The sequence below is a fragment of the Melanostigma gelatinosum genome (assembly GCF_949748355.1).
Source record: "Melanostigma gelatinosum genome assembly, chromosome: 14".
Lineage (NCBI taxonomy): Eukaryota > Metazoa > Chordata > Actinopteri > Perciformes > Zoarcidae > Melanostigma > Melanostigma gelatinosum.
The window spans coordinates 11,614,780-11,636,634 of record NC_136647.1 but is presented as its reverse complement, the minus strand read 5'-3'; the positions used below and the strand labels follow the sequence as shown (position 1 = coordinate 11,636,634).

Sequence of the window (21,855 nt, the reverse complement as noted above, 5' to 3'; positions counted from 1 at the left end):
CAGGTATGAATAAAGGGCAATGCACAAAAAACATTTGTGGGGAACCAATGACAAACCAAACAGGCCTCTTCCACGAAAGATAATTTAATGTGTCATGGTAGGAAAAAATACAGGTGTAAATATAACATGAATGATGGCGGAATTCCATTCATTTATCACGGGCCTGGTATTTATTACGCTGGTTAAGTGCGATAAAAAATGCTCTAGACATGAATCAGACAGCATTTCTCAGATTGGTCAGGAATGTCACACTGAATCACGGCAAACCATCAAAGGAGAAGTTATTTTAAGCTTTAAAATATTTGTGTACCTTTACAACTTACCCTTTTTCTGGTGCAAAAATAAGTAGTAAACATGTAACGTCTGGATGGCTATATATGTTTAGCACGGGCAAACTCGAAGGAAGTGAGTGCTCATTTCTAACAGTCCCAGTGATAACAGAGAATGTCCTCACAAGACAAAATGTCAGCAATGGTTGTGAGCTCTTATCTCTTCAATAATCACAAAAAGCAGATGCGTAAGTACTGTGACATTGCTCTAGCATCATAGCAGCAACACGTCTAAGGTAAGAGTGGAGGGTCAGCTCATTGTTCAGCTGTCCGGCGTTGACTCTGACCGCTCTCGTGGCGTTGTGGCCGTAGTGGAGCATTTAGCAGCTAAAGAGGCGGATATTTCCCTCAGGGGTCAGTAGAGACAAGCATGACTCCGTATGTAACCGCTGGATGTGTAAATAAGCAACTGTTGCAGTTATTGCAGGCTATTGCAGGTTTAACCACAGTTCAGGCGGCAGATTATAAATCACACACTCCTTTTTTTTTTTTTACGGTCATGACAAATAACCTATTTTGTTGTTAAGGTATCAAGACTTTTTGGGACAACAGCAGACATTTTGACTCGACGCAGGTGTCTATTCAAGTGCCCCAGTAAGCCATGACAGTGTGACAAGGAACCGACATGCACGACACCGGGACCCTGGCACTGAAGCGGCTCAGTGGAAATCCAGCCATCATTCATTTTTATTTATTTGCGCCTGTGCCTCTCCTCCTGTGTCATGTCGGAATGTCTTCAGCGGAAAAGGAGCTGTTTCTGAGCAGCGTGGCTGGTGAGAAAAGAGTCGGATGCACAGAGGGAGTGTTTGTTGTGCCGACCTCTTACGAGAGCTGGCTTTGGCAGGTCGAGGTGCTCATATGAGCTCTTTGTGGTATGAAGACCAGCCAGAGTGATGCTGAGCTTACTGCCAGCTTCCTCCCGGGCCTGAATGAGAGCAGCACTGCAAAGCTGGTCAGAATTATAAATCACAGCGAGGAAAGGTAACACATAAGTGTGCAAGTACAGAACTGATACTTTACACAAAGTAAGAAACATCTAATGACTTCATAATACCCACAATGTCCACTTGACAATACAAGCAGATTAGTCATCAGTGAATGAATCCAGTGGAAGATATTCTTACATTTCAGGCTGTTACTGACGGTGTTTTCAGGTCAATCATGACAACACTTGATGCTCTGAAGCAAGAAATACTGATTTCTGTCTCGTCACAACACAAGGGGGATATTAAATTCAATATTATGCAGTCTGGAATGTGTTTTGTTTATTTCCAATGTGAGCACAGCTGCATATTCTATGTACAGGAGGCATATAACATGCAGACACGCATTCATATGCATCAGCACATGAGTGTGAACCTGTCAAATGTTCATAAAAACCAAGAGGAATATCGATTGTGGGGAAAGAAGTTGTCACGACAGGTTATCACCCGCTCGTTTCCTTGCTGTTAAGGAATAGAACATACAGACATGAGCGGCACTTGGGGAGCAATCATTGTCATAGGGCTACCAAAACAAATGTCTTCAACCACTTGCCAAGCAGACAGTGAGGTCAGTGCTCACATTGCCTCAGAGGCGAGGGGGGTGGGTGGGGGGGGGGGGGGGGTTGCACTGCCAAGCCCCTTTATCCTAAGGCGAGTGGCATAATGTGGGGCCCTGTTTAAGTGTGTGTCCTGCGCCAGGGTACGTGTCGCGGGCGTAAAGGCCTCTTGTGCGTGCTCATTGATGTGATTGCTCGTCCCTTTTGTGCGTTTTTTTTTTCCCCCTCCAGTGGGGCCCCCGCTGGCGCAAAGACGAGGGACGAGAACCGACATCGTGGACACACGGGGGTTTAGGGCGAAGGAGGAGATCGGAAGGTTGCGACTGTTTATGCAAAACAAGCATGTTCTCTCGTAAAAGTAATTAGTAATCTTTTGTCCGTGTGCAGAGCGGCAATGATGGCGCCGCTCGAATGCGCTCAAGTGCGTTCAAGTGCACTCAAGCTGCTCATGATCAACCTTACTGCCATTTAGTCAGCATGTTTGTTTATACATCGATTAAAAGCCCTACTCGAGCCAATAATGGGTCGCGGAAATGCTCCATCATTTTTATGGAAGCCACTTAAAATGGAGAACATCTATTTGATGGAGCGTTTTCATATCGGAGACTATTTTCCCCCACATCCTTTCTTCATTACAGCTCTTTCTGTCTCACTGTCCTTTCCTCTTCAAGGCTGCTCACCTGACGTTCTCGGTCCAGGAGGCTCTTCGTGGCAGTGCCGCCCAGGCTTTAGTTGCCTTTCCAGATATTGTTTCTGTTGGAAGAGAGATAATAATTATCCGGGCACTTCCTTCTTTCCTCCCCCTGTGTGTTCCCGGCACTTGCCCTCCTTTTTTCCCCCTGCATATCGTTGGTCATGAGACCCAATTCGTTGCTGTCGTTTGCATCACCCCTCTCATCTTGCTGTGATACTTCTGCACACGGGTAACAAGTGTGAACAAAGAGAGATTGTGCTTGCGTGCTGTACATGTGTAGGTTTGTCCTGGGGACGTGTGTGTTCCCACGTTGGAAGTCACTGCGTATCTGCTTGTTTCTCCAAAGAATACCATCTCTCTCTCTCTCTCTCTCTCTCTCTCTCTCTCTCTCTCTCTCTCTCTCTCTTCCTCTGCGCGGTATATAGCGAGCACCTTCCGCCTGGCAGCTTATTGAGATGTTGTAGGACGCAGCGGTCCCCAGCGGGCTCTGTAATTGGGAACCTCAGAGGACAGGGGGAAAATTCGATGCGGGGATCAATTAATTCTTCCCCCTTTCATTCCATGCCTTGTTCAGAGGTCCTCTCTAATCTGTGCTAGAGTGCACTGGATCAATTCACTTCACTGAGAGAGAGAGAGAGAGAGAGAGAGAGAGAGAGAGGGGAGGGAGGGAAAGGGATGAGGAGCTGGTTGAAGAATACAAGTCTAAAACCTGATCAACCACAAGGTGACGCGAGGTAAACGTAACGCCGTCCCACGAGGCTTTAACCATTCAACTTTAAGTCTCACTGGGGCTGAGGCCGAGTCTGTCGATAGGCCATGTGATAAATGCATGTGATAAATGCCGGTGTTGCTAATGATTGCTGCAGCTATAAGGTTCAATTTGATATCAATACTATTGTATATGACCGTATCAAAGACACCAGCATTTGCTCTTGAATTTCCTTTGTTCTCTTGGAAGGTGCTCCAGCATGCATCAGGGTGAGGGGCCAGTTTCTTTAAAGCAGGGGCGTCAAACTCAAATACACAGTGGGCCGAAATTAAAAAATTGCTACAAGTCAAGCGCCAGACGGGTTCAACGTTTATTGAAAACTTATTGAAAGAACCTTCGTGCACATATTGAACCTGGAACTAACAAGGCCGATAGAGTATTGCCTATAAAACAACATTAATTATGAAATAAATGAAATAAAAATAATAAATAACACACAAATAAAAATAAAAGTAATAAAATCAGTTTCATTAATTGCGTATGGCTCTATCTGCAGTTTTTCCAGAGTCATTTCAAGTGAAAACATTTTCTACAGGCAAACAGCCAAAAATAATTTACTTCAAAGAAAAATCAAATGTCCTGTAGTAGCAAGAGAAAAAAAATGCAAAAATGAAACTGCATTAAAAACTGAAAATGCGTCAAAGCACCGTTTGCTGCTCTGTAATGCTCACTGGTCTGAGCCAGACACTTGGTGTCTCATCTTGGATACAAGTTCATCAATGTCTGGGGTCAGGCTCTGAGCTGAGGAAATCCTCAGGATTGAGTGAAGGTGCTCATCAGTAAGACGAGTCCTGTGTGAACTTTTGTTTATCTGCATCAAAGAGAACAGTTGTTCACACAAGTATGTGCTGCAGTGTTTGAGCAGCCTGGGAGCGCAGCTGGGGCATTGTGTCGGGGATGAAACGTGGAAACTCTGCAGCGCCCACAGACTCATATTTTGCCTTCAGTGTGTCATTAGATTGGAGCTCAATCAGCTCCATTTGGAGGTTTGATGGTGCGTTTTCCACGTCAGCTGCAAATGGATTACTGAGCAGTTCAAACCTGCTTTTTTGGGCTTCAAAATCTGCAAATCGCCGCGTGAAGTCAGCACCAAGTATGCCGAGTTTTTCAGCAAACTGTGTGGTTGGGAAGGCAGCGACCTGCTCTTTCATTGTTTGGCAGTGCGGAAAATGGCTCAAGTTTTCCTGCAGCATCTGCGTCTCCCACAGGCGCAGCTTAGCTTATAACGCCCTCACTGTAGCGTACATGCCAGCGATGACACGGCCCCGCCCCTGAAGCTGCAGGTTGAGCGCATTCAGGTGGCTCGTGATGTCACACAGAAACATTTTATTCCGGAGCTCTGTTGTGTCTTTCCCTTTGCTTTCCATGAACTCACAGATCTCCTCACGCAACTGGAAAAATCTTTCCAGCACCTTTCCCTGGCTTAGCCATCGCACCTCTGTGTGACAGGGCAAGTCACCACATTCTGTACTTAACTCCACCAGAAAAGACTTGAACTGGCGGCGATTTAAACCTTTGGCTCTGATAAAGTTTACCGCTCATGTTATGATGCTCATCACATGTTCCATTTTCAAGGCTTTGCCACACAACGACTCCTGGTGGATGATGCAGTGATAAGCTGTCAACTCACTTGTGACGTTTTCCTCCTTCATCTTTTCTCGGATCCTCCCCACTAATCCACTCTTTTGACCGCACATCGCAGGCGCTCCATCTGTTGTCAGTCCCACAAGTTTATCCCACGGCAGCCCCATTTTATCTACACATCTGGACACCTCTTCAAAGAGATCTTTCCCTGTAGTTCTGCCATGCTTTGGGTGTAATCCCAAAAACTCTTCTGTTACGCACAGGCTTGAGTCCACTCCACGGATGAAAATTGACAGCTGGGCAGTATCAGAAGTGTCGGTGCTCTCATCCGCAGCAAGGGAGTATGCGATGAAATCTTTTCCCTTTCCCACAAGCTGTTGTTGGAGATTGGCAGCAAGGTGACGCACACGGTCAGCAGCGGTGTTTCGGCTTAGGCTCACATTTTAAAATGCTTGCCTTTTTTCTGGGCACACGGCGTCGCAAACTTTAATCATGCAGTTTTTGACAAATTCCCCCTTGGTAAAGGGCCGGGCTGATTTTGCAACCTCTGCTGCCACAATAAAACTGGCCTTAACAGCAGCCTCGCTTTGTGATTTGGCTTTCGTGAACATAGCCTGCTGTGACACCAGACTTATTTTTAACTCCTCTACCTTCTGTAGCCTTTGTGTCGTGTCCAGATGCTTGTATCTGTCTTGGTGCTTCGTTTCATAGTGTCTTCTTATGTTGTATTCTTTCATGACAGCCACACTGTCTCCGCACAGAAGACACACAGCTTTGCCCTTTACATCCGTGAACATATACTGTGCCTCCCACCTGTCTTGAAAACTCCTGTTTTCAAATTCCACCTTTCGTTTAGCCATTTTTTGGGGTGAGGGACAGTTGAAAGTTGACACAAGTGGTATGTAATACAGACTGTGAGGCGCGGGCCCGCGATTGACGTGCCGCCACACGGGCAGTGCATTGTGGGATTTGTAGTATTATGGTGGTGCGTGCGATATACCGGCGGGCCAGCTCTAATTGTAAATAGATTTTATCATGCGGGCCAAAGATAATTCATTCACCGGCCGGATGTGGCCCGCGGGCCTTGAGTTTGACACATGTGCTTTAAAGCAAGACACGTTTCCATCCTAATATAGCTCAAACGTTTACAGAAATGTCAGATCTAAGTCACATAAAACCAGAGACTGTATATATGAATACGACGTAGTCACAGAGACGTCACCCATTGGTTTGTGGGCTACGGTTTTGATGCCTAGAATTAGGTATTTTGTCGGTCGCCATCTTTTTTTTTTTTTGCAACGGTGACATGAGAGGGTGGTAAATACAGCCGAATGCTGAATAAGACGTTTTTTAGACGACCGAAATGTTACAATTAACTTTCATGAACTGAAAACACGCTGAAGCCCCGCCCTAAAGCACACCCTGCTTTATGGTCTACTTTACTCTAAATTGAACCATATTTTAGAAAATCAACATCACGCTGTATTGAAGAAGACTTGAAACTAGCGATCGAGACCATAAACTCATGTTCACAACGTTTACTAAGCTTTCAACCACCGTCCAACGATCACTGTCAGCCCAAAACATCTCATCATCTCCTCAAGATGCGGGTCAACTGAGAGTGAAAAGACAATATTGAATGAACTCCCAGCTCTAGTTGGACTTTATTTTGTTGTTTAGTCACACACGCGGAATTAATTATCAAGAATTAACCCTTCGTTGAAAACAGTGAAGCTTCAGTTTTCATATGTCACTGGCAGCACCAACAACCACTCGTCCTCTTGTTCCCTTCAGATATCAGGAGACCGCTCTCTCCTTCGTCTGCTTGTGAAACATACTGGCTGTACTTGAGTTATCCATCACGCTCATCCTCACTGCCTGTGTCACAGTCCGACTTCGTCTTTTGTTTCTGCTCGTAATCTCTTCGTCTGCTCGTAACCTGTTGCGTGTTTCTCTTCCGTCAGATTTAATCACCACAATGTTTGGTCTCTTGGCTTGGTGGTTGCCATGGCGACCACTTCTTCCTGGGTCGCGTGGTGTGCTGAGGATGAGCTGCGTGGGTATTACGCTTTGTGTTCACGTCGTGCAAGTGTGTGTGTGTGTGTGTGTGTGTGTGTGTGTGTGTACGTTTTGTGAGGCTTAGCGATGTGACGGCTGTAATTTCACAAGTAATTTCAGCCATTAAGAGACGGGACATTTGCACTCGATTTTCCAAAATGATGATGTCCTCTGACGAATGCTATCTGAGAGGACACAAACCGAAATGTGTGCTCGTCAGTGTCCGTGTTAGCTCGCATGGTGTGGATCTGAGGCGGTAGAAGGGGGGGCCAATTTTATGCCTGCTGTATTTTGAGAGTGATGGCAGTTCGCAGAGGAGAGTGCTGTGCTCCTCACGCTAAAGAGAGAGCAGAGGAGATGTGCTCTGTGTACATGTGCTATGGTCAGATGAAGGACATTTAGTTGTTTCTGTATACGCCGGGCTTACCTCTGCTACAGACAAAAGGTTAAATGCTTCACTAAATCATTTTTTTCTCTCTCTCCTCCCACTTTCTTCGCCACCCCTAACCCCTTTTCCTGCCTTGCAAACCATTTCCCCTCCTCCCCTTCCTGTCTTCTTCCCCCTCTCCCTCTACCCTCCTCCAGCTGGTGGGCGGCGAGTTTGACCTGGAGATGAACTTCATCATCCAGGAGGCGGAGAGCATCGGCTGCATGGTGGAGTTGCTGTCCCACTGCGAGGTGACGTGCCAGGCCGAGATCTGGAGCATGTTCACCGCCATCCTCCGCAAGAGCGTGCGCAACCTGCAGACCAGCACCGAGGTCGGCCTCATACAGCAGGTGCTGCTCAAGATGAGCACTGTGGACGACATGATAGCAGGTGAGCCAGCCGTCCATTTGTGAGCATTTAGGTAAAGACAGTGAACGCACGATGGCAGAAAAAGAGACGGAGGGGTCACATGTTGAAATGCAGATGTGAACACGGCCACACGTGAAATTATTTCCACTTTCCTTTTCAGTAATTTGGACAAAAGGTCAAAGAATAAGACAATATGATCTTAATATCGTACAATTTTCCTGAATAACATATGAAATGATGATGACCTGCATTGCTGCCCGGCTGCAAGACAAATGCAGACAGCTTTGCTGATTTTGATGTATCTTAAGATTCAGTAAAATATGAATTAATTATTCCTAAAATATAATTTTGTGCTGTATTTGAACAAATTATTAAATGTGAAGTAAAACTTGAAACAGTTTTACTACAACGATGTTGAAATCATCACGTGTCTTGAGACAGAAGCTGAAGATTAAAGCTGTTTCTGGTGGAGAAGTAATTATTATTCAGTAATTCTTCTACATTGTATTATTGTTGAACTTTGTGCGAACTAGTGGAAGAAGCGTTTGCTTTATTTACTTTTGACCATTTATCCTTATGGATAAGAAAAACGTTCACGGTTACTTTTTTTTTCTCCAAAGTCCATTGTCAATATTTGAAGCTTTCTTTTCACTCTTTTCCTTCATAACAGAACTATTGAATGTGTTGAGTGCTTGTTTGCCCCGCAGTCACATCCATAAAAAGCCCGCTGGTGCTGCAGAAGCAGAGTTATGACCCCAGTATATCTCCGCGTGTGCTGCGATTCGTACGGAAGGCTTGATTGCAAAACAGCACGTCTACACGGCCGTCTTTTTACATGATCATATTGACCTTGACTTCCCTTTAATGATTCCTTGGAGTGCGTGTCCTCTCCTTCCCTCCTCCTCGGTGTCCTCGTTGTCCGACCAACCGCTGCAGGATAATGTGCTTTATACCTGCTGTGACTTATTACTGCTCACCACACCAGAGCACATGCCGCTTAAGTCAATTTAATGCCAATTCTCCCAGACTCCCCTTCTGAATCGTGATTCTAACACTTTTTAAAAGCTATTTAAAATGCCCTACATTGGATTGATCGTACCAAAAACAGAGCTTAGGGGTTTTGAATCTGGGACATTGTGTATTGCGTTTTTTTCCTCTCACACCAAGCACCTCAGTGAGCTAGCCTTGTGCTTTATTCCCTGTCGCTGGGCTCTGGCTAATGAAATACTGTGGGAGGACTCTATTCATATCCAGCAGGCCTAATGGGAAAGAAGAGCCTCTGTAAGCAGATTGCCTCGCTGTGAGAGGACCGCGCTGTGTAGCCATATCACACTGATCTGTTGTGGCTGTGTAAAGTGAAAGTCAATGAGGCAGTCAGGTCATTTTGACTAAACAAATGTCTTTCTAACACAATGTACTTTTTAATTGTCTGCCTGAATATTTGGAGGGAAAACTTTTGAAAACGAGTTTTTGTCAATTTTATGACATCGAGTCATTGTCGGTTGTAAAATAGACTTATTTGCTTTCTTGGCAAGAGTTAGATGAGAAGAGTGATACAATTCTTAATGTCTGTATGATGAATATGAAGCTAGCAGCAGATTAGCTTAGCTTCCCATTAAGACTAGAAGCAGGGGGGGGGGGGGGGGGAGAACAGTCACTGGTAAGCCAAGACATGTTTTTTATTTTACATTTCCCCTTGCTTCCAGTCCTATACCTAAGCTAAACTAATCACTTGATAGTGTACCTTTATATTTAGAATCTACGGTGGCCTTCAGGTCACGTAAAAATGCAAAGGCCCTCTCTGGAGACGTTTGGTTTGTCCGTTCTGGGTTACTGTAGAAACATGGCGGTGCAACATGGCGGACTCAACGATGAGTATCTGCTGCCTATGTAGATACGTAGGGCTCATACTAAGCTAACAAAAACACAACGATTCTTAGGTTCAGGTGATTATACAGTAATGAAAACGTAGTTATGAATATCATTTTCCATTTCTGCTAATAAATCCCGCTAAATCCTACACATTGGTCCTTCAGATGCATTTAAAAAGAAAACAAGAGCTATGCAGCTTTTCAGTCCAGGACATTAACTGGACAAACAATACTGGACCCCCAGGACCCCCATCACAGTATAAGTAATATTCCTTAAGATGTAATAATGTTAGTATCTGGGTGTTTAGTGATACAGTGTATAGTAATTAATAAACATTCATTAATAATCCTCTTGTAAACAGTATGCAAGCCTGTTACTGTTGTTGGTATTCGCTTTGTTTACAGTAGCTGGGAGTACTTAACTCTCAAGTGTGCATTTTGCATTTTGTGCATTTTGTGCATTTTGACTGCAGGCCTTAATGACCTCACCTTATTTTATCAGAGAAGTGACGGACGAGGGCTGCCTCACTCAAAAGAACACACACACACACACACACACACACACACACACACACACACACGCACACAGATGTTCTGGTTGTTTCTGCTCTCCTGCGCTCACTCTCTGCCTCTCTGTCTGTGTGTCCTCAGACCTCCTGGTGGACATGCTGGGAGTCATGGCCAGCTACAGCATCACAGTGAAGGAGCTGAAGCTGCTCTTCAGTATGCTGAGGGGAGACAACGGCATCTGGGTAAGTTGGTGGACATTTAAAAGAGTTTTAGGTTGTGTGTGCTTATCAGTTTGTTGTTGTTGTTGTTGTTGTTATACAGTAATATTGAAGATAAACATTGAACAATAGTGGAGAAAATTCATCATTATATATTATGTATTTATATAAGTGACCTTACCCCATTGCCACATTTTGTAGTCAAAGTAAAAGCAACATTTCAATGCAGATTAATTCTGGAAAAATGCCTAAATCAATGCTTATTGTATACATATATCTGTGTATGTGTTTCATTGTTTTTAAAATCAAAAGAGATTCAGGATTTCCATCTATTTGCTGCAAAAAGCACATTTCACTTTTTCTGATATGCCAGTATTCCACAATTAATCGTCTGGGAAGCTACATTTATTTCATACTAGATTAATTGTACAGCATGAGCTTGTTTGTATGTCATTAGTCTGGGTGTCACTTAATGGGATGGTTGTGCTAATAGACAAGAATAATAGAGGACGGGTGTGTATCTTTGGGAAGCTTCTCATTTCTGAAGCAACATCCTGCCCAATATTCACTCTCTATATAACCACCATCTTCTATTACGAACATCTAAGCAGCTCCACAGCAGTAAATGCTTTGCTCAAGGGCTCATTTTCTCTCTTCTTCCCCTGTCAGGCTTTTACCAGGTGGTTAATTCAGGAGTTGAGCGCCGAACAAATTCCACTAACAGTGCTACTTGCTGTTGTCATCCCAACTGCTCCCTGCAGTTCGCTGATTGGCCAGTCACAGGATTTAGCTGATGTTTTTAAACCAAACTATGCACATTTGGGACGGTTCTGTAAATCCGCTCTCTTGTTGGGTTAGCGTCCTGGCTGTGCGATGCCTCTGCAGCTGCTGGTGTCCACTTCAATAACACCCTCGGCCCCTTCTCGTCAATCTCCCCTCTGCTCAGACTCCAGGACAACCACAATCAACAACCCCTGGTCACTGATCAGTGGTCCATAGCAAGCCCATCATCCATCCCTTCAGCTCTCTCTCTGTACCGCCTCTGTCTACTAACCCCTCCCTCCCCTCCCATCCACCTCCCTCCTATTTCCCAGTCTTTTCCGATTCCTCCACTCCCAGCAGCCTCCGTCTCTGGAGACATATCGATTAAGGGTTGCCATGGTGTTGATGAGATGCTGTCCGGAGAGGGCGGACGTGATTTAAGAGTTATTGATCCAGTGGGGTTGTGGTGGAGATGTGATGTCACACAGAATCTCCCTGTGATAGTTTCCTCAGATGGCACATAATATTTAAACTCTCCTCTCCTCTCCTCTCCTCTCCTCTCCTCTCCTCTCCTCTCCTCTCCTCTCCTCTCCTCTCCTCTCCTCTCCTCTCCTCTCCTCTCTTCCAGCCAAGACATGCTATCAAGCTCTTGTCGGTGTTGAACCAGATGCCTCAGAGACATGGTCCTGATACCTTCTTCAACTTCCCAGGACGCAGTGCAGCGGTGAGACTGATATACAAACACAGACACCTGAGCGTCATTATCAAAAATATGCCAAATTGATTCTTTTATGCACCCAAATTGCTAAAGAGCCCTTCATGGCATCCCTTTTTGCAGTCAGTCAGCAAATCTTAATTGACACTTTGCTTCACCAGTGCAAGGAGTTGAACGGTGAAATGTGAAGTAATGACTAACTGAGTGGTTTATTGATTGCTATAAACATTGGCAAGAGCTGAACTGAAGTGTTTATGCTCCTCCCCCAGGCCATAGCATTGCCGCCAATTGCCAAATGGCCTTACCAGAACGGATTCACAATCAACACCTGGTTCAGACAGGATCCACTCAACAACATCAATGTGGATAAAGACAAGCCGTACCTCTACTGGTAAGTATAGGACGCCGTTCACCTGAACTATTATGTAATGAACATTAAACCCTTGTAATGGGAACTGAAACCATCTTAAGAAATCCACTCTTTACCACTTAAGCACCGTCCGAATACTTCTATTGGCCATACATATTTCATTGCTGTGCCTGTTTTGTTGACCCCCATGACACATGTTGATATTTTTGCCAGCGCAGTTACAGAGGAATCAAAAACATCAATGTTAAACATCAGGTCTTTGTGCCAGTCCCTCAGGATCCCAGATGAAGGGCTTCTTTGTAGACTCTCCATTTTCAGCACAGAAAATATTGAAAAAAAAACCAGAAGTACCAGTTTTTCTACCGACAGTACTCAATGCAGCACAGCTTTAAGAAATTGTACTTGTTATGTAAGAAGTTCACCCCTTGTTGACCGTATACAAACTGCCTCTCTTGCTTCTGCCATCGCTATCGATCCAGGCAAGGAAAAGCACACCGCTGAATTCAGTACAGGAGAAGTCAAAAGGCATTCTGCTTAAAGTAAGAAGAAACTAAGTGAAGTCAGCATGAGAGACACAGGTTTAGGGTGAGTGCACTGTACTTAATCACAGTGCGAGAAAGCTGCAGACTCTTGCTCAGGTCGAATAATCTCTCTCATAAGCTGTCAACACTGGACTGCGAAGGTGCTTTAATACTTATGTACAGGTAACCAAAGTTTAGCTTGCTGATGGATTATTGGATGTTTAAGAGGGTGGCCATGATCAAAAAATGTGTGTTCAAATGAGCATATTTTAAATCCTCACATCTAAGAAGCTTTATTCAGATAATGTGTGGCATTTATATATATATTATATGTGAGGTAAATGACTTCATCAATACATTTTTTAATTCACCAATTGTTTCAGCGCTTCCAAAATTCAAAGGTTTTTCATTTTCCGCAGAGTTAATGTTCTCAACTGGTTTCACACCATCAACCAAAGATCTGTTGGCCTCGGACACAGAACTGATCACATGGCTGACACCTTGTACAAGAGTAAACATTTCTGAACAAATCTCGTATTTGACATTTTTCCGCAACTTCTTTCTGAACAATAAATCCAGCGTAACTGTCAACATGAGAAAGAGTTCCTTAACTGGCACATGATGAACATTCAACTCATTAGACTGAATGACACCGAATGGAAGTGAATAGATAAACGGATCATGAATTAGAACAGAACTGTAAATGTCAAGGCACTCCATTACGAGTGTGCTGCTGGGCGGACGCCTCCGCTCGCCGGGCAGCTCCGGACCTCGCTGGCCTCGACGTTGGTGTTGTAAGTGCAAGCTGTTACCCACTACGAAGCTTCATTAGCTTTGACCTTTCATTTAATTGAACTTCTTTACTCCGCGGCTCGGCATCTTCGCTCCACCTCTTCGCTCTGTGGCACCAACCGGCGGCGTCCTCCCGCCACCTCTCTCCCCCTCACAGACAAACATTCATTCGTTATGAGCAGAACGTTTTTGCTGAAGAATTGGGGAGCTACCCGTCTATAGGAAGGAAGACCGGCATCTGTTTATTCCATACCATCGCAGGGATGAGCTCTGATCATGAGAAGCATCGGGACATAATCCTATTGCCTCAGTAACAGTTTGTCAAGTTGTCATGGTAAGTGTGGAGGGTGCCCCCCCCCTCTCTCTCCTCTTGCCCTGGTCTTATCATCCTCCTCCAGATGCAGCTGCTCCTCCAGCCGCCTGTCTCATAGTGGCCTCTGCAGCAGCAGCATGAAGGTCGCGATAACGCACCATGTTCTCTTCCAACACGCACCAGGGATTCACTTGAGAGGGATTTATATCTGCTCTCTGGCTCTGCGCTGTGTGTGATCCTTCTGGGCCTATTTTAGAAGCGATACGTGTGTTGTTGTTTTCGTGAAGAAGCTTAGCCGCGAGACCGGGGTTTTTACGTGGAGGTTAGCAGTGCGGGAAGAGAAACACTATTTGGGGGAAATGGAGGGGGAAGAGTGTTTTTCCACAAGCCTGTGAGCTGGGACCCCCTCGTGCTGCTGCAAATAAAATACTTTTTATGACTGGTATTGGCTTAAACAGTGCGATATGCGAGTGTTTAAGGTGCCTTGCTTGTGTCTTGGTTGAGAGGAGTTCTGTCGGTACAAGTTTACCATTTGCAGTTGCAGTGGAAACAAAAACAATTATTTACAATACAGCTGGTCTGACAAGTCAAACCAGACACGGTCGAAATGTAATTCATTTGACAAATGTTTGCTGTGCTTTTATCAATCCAAAATAAAAAAACTGGAGTCATTCGTTTTGACTCAAAACAAATGAAACTTAGTGATGAATGGAGTTTGGTCACACAGAAGCTCAAATATTGCATAAATTATTTATTACATAAATAGGTATTTCTTTCAAACACAGATCTTGAATTGATAACAAACTGACATGAGTGTCTGATTCCTCCGCAGCTTCCGCACCAGTAAAGGAATAGGCTACTCCGCTCACTTTGTGGGGAACTGTCTCATCGTCACGTCGTTGAAGTCAAAAGGAAAAGGCTTTCAGCACTGTGTGAAATACGATTTCCAACCCCGCAAGGTAAGAATGCACAAACCGGCCACATCGCTCGACTGAAGCATCTCTAGTCAGTGCAGACGTTGGTAACCCTGTGCCACTTGTTAGATGAGAGAGCACCCGGAGTGTGTCGCCGCTCTCTCCTTCCATCCTTGCACTCACTGGGAGTGTTGATGAGTGTACATAAGGCCTGTCAATTTAGACCTGTACACTGCCCCACTACTGCATTGTCAGCATTCTGCTACTGTTCCACACACACACACACACACACACACACACACACACACACACACACACACACACACACACACACACACACACACACACACACACACACACACACACACACACACACACACACACACACACACACTTGCATGCACACATAGACACACATTCACTTGATGAGATGGGCTTCTGCAGGTTTTGCTGACCCAGTAGAATCTCTGCACTGCCTAACAAAGTTCCCAGTGGTTCCATTTGATCAATTTACAAGTGACCATGTCTCACAGCATTTTGTCCACCGTGTGCATGTGTTAATGTGTGTGTGTGTGTGCTTGCACGCACATGGGGTATTGTCCACTTCTAAATTATACACACACCAGCAAAAAATTCTATTGTCTCCTCCTCCCCCACTGCAGTTTTTCTCCCCATTTCAGTCTCCGGGGACTCTGTGTGTATTGTCACCGGGGAAGATGCTTTCTAGACACGCGCACATGTGTACACGTACACACATGCACTCTATTAATGGCGAATGTGTCATGTTAACACATTGTAATCTTTCATGCTGGTTAACCCTCTTATAGCGGATGCATTCTCAGCATTGCAAAGACATGAGGTTTTACCCACGCCTGACATCGTGATACAAACAAACAGTTGAACTAAAATGTCTCAAATGAATCATTGCATTCGATAAGTGGAAAGGTGAAACAACACATTTTAGTAGTTTAGTCAATATAATGAATCAATGAAAAGTGCAATGTACAATAATATACAAAAACAATAAACAGTACACACAATGTAAGGCAAGTAAATACCTTTGAGATACATAAGGCAAAGAAATGCATCAAGACAACATTTAAAAACATAATAAAAAGGAAAAACAATTAAAACTGTCTAGTTTCTCCCACTTGTATTGTTCAACTATAAAACAAACAAAGCACTCATCCTTTAATTTGGTGCAATGTTGCATTTTAGTTTGTTGTTTTTGGTTTTGATTTATGATCTTGTTTCTCTCTGAGTCTGTTTTTGTATTTTCCAGTGGTACATGATCAGCATCGTCCACATCTACAACCGCTGGAGGAACTCCGAGATCCGCTGCTATGTCAACGGTCAGCTGGTCTCCTATGGTGATATGGCCTGGCACGTCAACACCAACGATGTAAGATATTGGCTCATTACAGAGGCATTGTGTTGTTATATGCACTGATCTTTATGGAGAATAACTACATTAACATTTCGGGAAAATGCCCTCTTGAGGACGAAGGAGACAGATGTTGAGTTTCTTATTCAACTGCTGCAACAAAATAAAATATATAAATCAGAAGTTGCTTTCAAAAGTTTTGCTCCAAAAAAATCCCGGTGTTGGTCTGGCGCTACACTTCCCTCCTGTCGTGATATTGGCAAACGTTTGAGGTTTGCCCTCTGCGTTCGTCAGCTGGGGCAGAGTTGGCCTTGGGCCCCGTTCCAGCACCGCTCGCCCAAACTCCAACTTCCAACTTGTCCATTGAGCAGAGGACAGGCAGCCCGACCTCTCTCTCCAGTGGCTGCGGCGCCTTCATTACACTTCCTTCCCCGTTCGCTTTTGACATTGCTGCCATTACCAAGAGCCGGCGTTATCCGCTGAAAGAAATCCCTTGGCCTTTGGCGGTAAAATGTCTTAATGGTTCACACAGCTCACCCGAAGGCAAGAAACATAACATACAGTGCACGAGAGAAAGAACAGGTCTGGCAATGTGTTGATGCTATCAGGGTTTGTTTTGTCCTGAAGGCTGAAGATACAACATATTTCATCACTTCAAAAGAAGCAGAAGCGTAAAGATTTCATTGTGATAAAGGCTGTCGGAGGGATGGAGTAGATGAAAGGCGAGTGGACAGAAAGTTAGAGCAGGTGATGGCAAAGGTGAACAGAGCGATTAGAAGCGAGCAGCTATCAAAAGTTCATCCGTCTTTTCACCATTCACTGCGGAATACCACATATTTATGACCAGAGATTAAAAATGAATAATTAATAACTCTTGAGCCGTCTTATTAAAAATGTCATGATCAACAAACTTCAATTAATCTTTTCCTCTCAAAGGTGTTAATGCGTCCTGACACTGAAAAGCACACGATCTAGAAGTTCTAGTGTTTGCCAAACTCTCTTTGCAGGACAGCTCTGAGAATGTTTGACATGATAGCTGAATGTTTTCTTGTGTTGTGCCCTTTTTCAGAGCTACGACAAGTGTTTCTTGGGCTCATCGGAGACGGCAGATGCCAACAGGGTGTTTTGCGGTCAGCTGGGAGCCATTTACGTTTTTAGTGAAGCTCTCAACCCAGCTCAGATCTTTGCCATCCACCAGCTTGGCCCAGGATACAAGGTGAGACAGCGTGCACGTACTTCCTCATCACCCACCGTACTGTGTATTCTCTGGACGCTTTACTGCGCATCAATGTCATTTGGCAGGAAGAATCTCCTGACAACCTGAGGATTTCATTGTTACTTAATGCTGTCTTTGCCCGTTCAGCGAGAAGAAGTTGAGGCCATCGATCATTCTCGGGCTGTCAAACACAGAAATAGCCTGTGTATTAGTGCCAGGGTTGGTAGCGTGAGTGTTTGTTGTCAGTTGATGTATATAGTGTAGGTTTCACATCCCGTGGACCCTCTCTTATAGTGCATTAGTGCTGCAGCATGAGTGTTAGGACAAATTGGTGTACTGCTTTTTGCGTAGGCCAGAGCAGCGGTTGAAGAACCCTTCATCAACACCACTCGTCATGTTCCAATTGTGTTGATTTGATTTGATTTGATGGTTGGGAATCACTGGACTGGAGTGCGGCTTATGAAAGAAGCTTCCTTTTTAGGATTAATGTGTGAAGCAAAAGTCTACTTTGCGTCGCTCTCAACAACCTTTTTTTTCCAGCAAGAATGCAGAGAGAGATTCTGTTTACAAGAGGCAGAGGTAATCAATATGTCAACCATAGTTTCACGCTTATGCTGTAACCTTGATGCAACATATTTTATTGCCAAAAACCAAGCTTTTGACAGGGGGGGGGGGGTTTGTCTCATCTGGGTAATCTAATAGGTGCAGGAACGTTTTTCATTTCTAATAATTCTGCTCCTGTCAGCCATGATGTTCCGGCATCATCACTGTCGGTGAGCTTTTCTAATTCAGTTTCAAAAGAGACAGATACATCTCTATATATCTATCTATCCATCTAAATATCTTTATTGTGCTTTATTGTGTACATATATATATATTTATATTTATATATATATATATATATAAATTCTCAACAATGCAGCTGAAAGACATGTTGTGAGCGAGGGCCGTGGCTGACGTGACAAACTCATTTTCTGAAATGTTATTGGCTGCCTAGATTTAAACACCTGCACTCTTTTAATGCTTCCCTGTCACCAAATAAAGTTGTAGTAGATGCAGCAGATTGAGATTACAGGGGCACAATAAAAAGTAGATCACTAAACAATCACAAAAAGCCTCTCGGGAAATCACAGATTTTGCAGTTTAGAAGTATGCGAGGGTGGATTTTAAACAGACACCGAACTTTGCGTTCCTGTCGCACTATATAATTATTCAAATGAGGCATCACGCCCTTTAGAAATCACCAGCTCTGCCTTTTGGCCTGGCCAGCGGAGACGGCTGAGATGTCGCAACACCTTGCCAGCTGTCTGCTTCTTGTTTTGGCAGACGTGTGCACGCCTCAGGCCACTGATAGCTTGTTTATGAAGGTGTCCAAACCTGTCAAGATTTCAGCACCGTGAGACTGCACGGATATCTGAGGCTGCTGATGTTTGGGAACAGCTGCTGGTATTTCAAAAGCTCCTTAAAAAGGGTACACACTGAATCAGGAATTGGCTTTTTAATTGCCAAGACTTGATAAGGTGACACTAACAGAGAAACATGCGGAGTACACAAAGATTGCATGAGGTAGAGCACAGATCATCCTCTCTCTCTCTCTCTCTCTCTCTCTCTCTCTCTCTCTCTCTCTCTCTCTCTCTCTCTCTCTCACGTTATAAGCTAGAGTCCTCTCATGTTCCTCCTAATGATCGCATGCTTGGGGTTTGCTATTTCTCAGCCATGAATACTGATTCCTCTCTCTGTCACAGCCCACAGTTTCCCGTGGCTGATCAGTCAGATGATTGCCTCTCTGCACGGTGCAGAATGGGCTTCTCAGATGCCCAGAAGAGACCATTAAATGGCTCAGTTGTTTCAAAGCCGCTGGCCTCGGTGCCGCTACCGTAATGATGAGTGTGCGGGTTTTTCCGGTCGACTAAAGGAGAGCGCCAGTGGGACTCGGCTTGTGTCTCACAGCTTCCTGTCTTCATGCGAATAGAGGCCCGTCCTTGTTCCCACGACTTCACGCGGAGAAGGATGCGCATATTTGACGATCTGCTCCCGGAGTCTAATCTGTGCTGTACAGTGTATATACATACGTGTGCGCGTAGCTGTACGCAGCCTCTCGGTCTCATCCGCTGTCAGTGTTACTGTTCAGTAATGAGCAGCGAAAAGCAGACAGCCACTCTGCTCGCTCTGCTGAACAAGACGTCAGCACAGTGAGGGTGTTCAAGGTCTTCTCGCTCGACGCGACTCATGATGGCTGACACGCTGTGTGTACTGAATGTCTGTACGTGTGTGCAGTGCAGCACTTCCATGCTCTCCTAACGACAGAAGCAAGACCATAACATCTTGTTTTCCAGTGTGAGCTACGGTAAAAAGAAAGTTTGTGTGTATGTGTCTGTGTGTGTGTGTGTGTGTGTGTGTGTGTGTGTGTCGCTGGTTGCACTCATCATCCAGTCCAGATTTCCTCATTGCGGAGCACTGCCAACAATCTGGCCGCAACTTAATTATTGGCCCGTGTGGAGTGTCTATCTGGACACCTGCGTTGTATGCCTGTGTGTGTTTTTGCGTGCACATTTGTGTGTAATTGTCTGATTTTATAATACTTTTTTTGAAAGGTCTTTTGTTCTGTGCATTTTAATATTCAGACAAACGTCCCCTCAGTTTGGCGCTGACTGAAAGAATATCAATAACTGTCCTAAAAGCTGGCATCAAATGTCTCGGTGGAGTTTTGATATTGTTTCGCTGTTCTGTGATCAGTTTTAGATTGTATATTTAGGCAAAGCTCTTGCATGGCTGTTTGGTATCAGTACGGAAACTCAAAGCCATGAAAAATATCAAATGATACCCAACCCTATTTGTACGCACACGTTATTCAATCATCTGATAACCTCAATAAGATGGATGATTTAGTTTTGCCATATGTTGAGGAGGACCCATTTTGGAGGACTGGTTGTCATTCAGCAATCTGTGTGGAGGCTGAGCAGAATGGAGTAGTGTGTGTGTGTGTGTGTGTGTGTGTGCTGTTATCACTGCAGGCCAGTGTGGTATCTGCAGCTGTCAGGTGTTACAAATGCGGGAGTTGTCGCTTTCATTCCTCTGTGTGCTTGTGTAACCAGGTGAGGAATAGCATGTGATTAAGCGCAGCTTCGTAAAGCTTCACATATGTTACATTGTGCACTTTCCTTCACTCTTGCCTGCTTCTCCCGCCGCCCGTCTAATGTTGGAATTTATAGGATCCATGCCTCCATTAATACTTTAAAGAGTCAGCAAATCTCTTGCACACTTTCAGCTACCTGCCTCCGTCGTTTAGCACTCCGACATACATTAAAAGCTCACAGTTCCACAGCTACATCTCTACATATGCACAAGTACACACCCACCTTTCATAAATGCACCACAATAAATGGGCTTACACTGCAAAAAGTGTGCATCTTAATAAGTGTATTCATTTCACATTCAGGCTCTTCAGTAATTATTCTTTTGTCCAGAGGGCTCACTGACCTTGAAAAATAAACACAAGAGCAATTTATTTGTGTTTGTGATTGATCACCTTGCATATGGCTGCAGTATTCTAGCTTACTAGCTTTTTAAAAGTTTAATAGATACACTTTCTAACACCGCTCACCTAAAGTATTATGTTCTAAAGTCAGAAAATATTAGCGCAGGCATGCTGGCCTCCCGCCTAAGTACCGTTGATTACTGGTGTTCCGCTGGCATTAATGTGTGTGTAGGTGTCAGGGTTGCAGTGGTTTCATAGCATGGTATGAAAATTGGCCGTTATTATAATACTGTATGTATAGTTGCTTATTAATTGTTTTGAGAAAAGAAAACTGACATAAGTGAGTGAGTGTCCTTTCAGGGTCGTTGTAATAATAATAATAATAACAGTGTAATACCGTATTTTCTGAGATGGTATCGTACTGTGAAAATCGAATACCTTTGCAACCCAAGTATGTCAGGTGTTTGTTTGGAAAATGTGCTTCAGAATCAGATTATAGGTTCCTACAAGTAAGCCTTTTGTGTCACATTTGAACCTGATGAATGGAAGGAAGACTAAGCCAGTGCTAGAAAACAGTAGAAGTGCATTCGCTGGGCTGAGATAAGGATGTTGCTCCGTGGAGGGGCTCTTTTCTTCAGACGTCGTCTCCATTGTTCAGCGCACTCTTTGCTTCAGAGGGAAATTTTATAGCTGCCTGGTTCAAACTGCTCCGGGCACGTGTTCTTCAGCAGACCTCAGATGAAAGGTTGAGAAGAAGACGGGCCTGCAGGTCTGTGAGCAGCCCCGGGGCTTTCCTGTGCAGTCAGGCTCAGCAAGGCGCCTGGAGACCCGGCCGCTCGGAAGGGGAGAGGGCCCCTTCTTACCCGGAGCTGCGGCGGCAGAGCAACTCGCTGGCCTTTGATCTGCGGGGCTTCATGCGTAGATCAGCACCGCTGCAGGACACATGAACACACAGACAGATGCAGCCAAAAGATGTACACACACACACACACACACACACAAAGTGCGGCCTAGACTTCCT

At 44.6% G+C, this 21,855-nt stretch overlaps 1 protein-coding gene across 5 annotated transcripts in view; it reads left to right on the top strand.

Moving 5' to 3' along the window:
* LOC306787788 (neurobeachin-like) overlaps positions 1-21,855 on the top strand; it is a gene marked incomplete at its 5' end in the record, with an annotated part of 83,335 nt that overhangs the window by 20,404 nt on the left and 41,076 nt on the right. For all 5 annotated transcript variants that reach the window (XM_079283067.1, XM_079283066.1, XM_079283069.1 and 2 more), the window contains 7 exons: positions 7,560-7,791; positions 10,293-10,393; positions 11,760-11,855; positions 12,116-12,237; positions 14,675-14,801; positions 16,039-16,158; positions 17,210-17,356. In XM_079283067.1, coding sequence (XP_079139193.1) covers positions 7,560-7,791; positions 10,293-10,393; positions 11,760-11,855; positions 12,116-12,237; positions 14,675-14,801; positions 16,039-16,158; positions 17,210-17,356 — 945 coding nt within the window. The remainder of the gene's footprint in view (positions 1-7,559; positions 7,792-10,292; positions 10,394-11,759; positions 11,856-12,115; positions 12,238-14,674; positions 14,802-16,038; positions 16,159-17,209; positions 17,357-21,855) is intronic.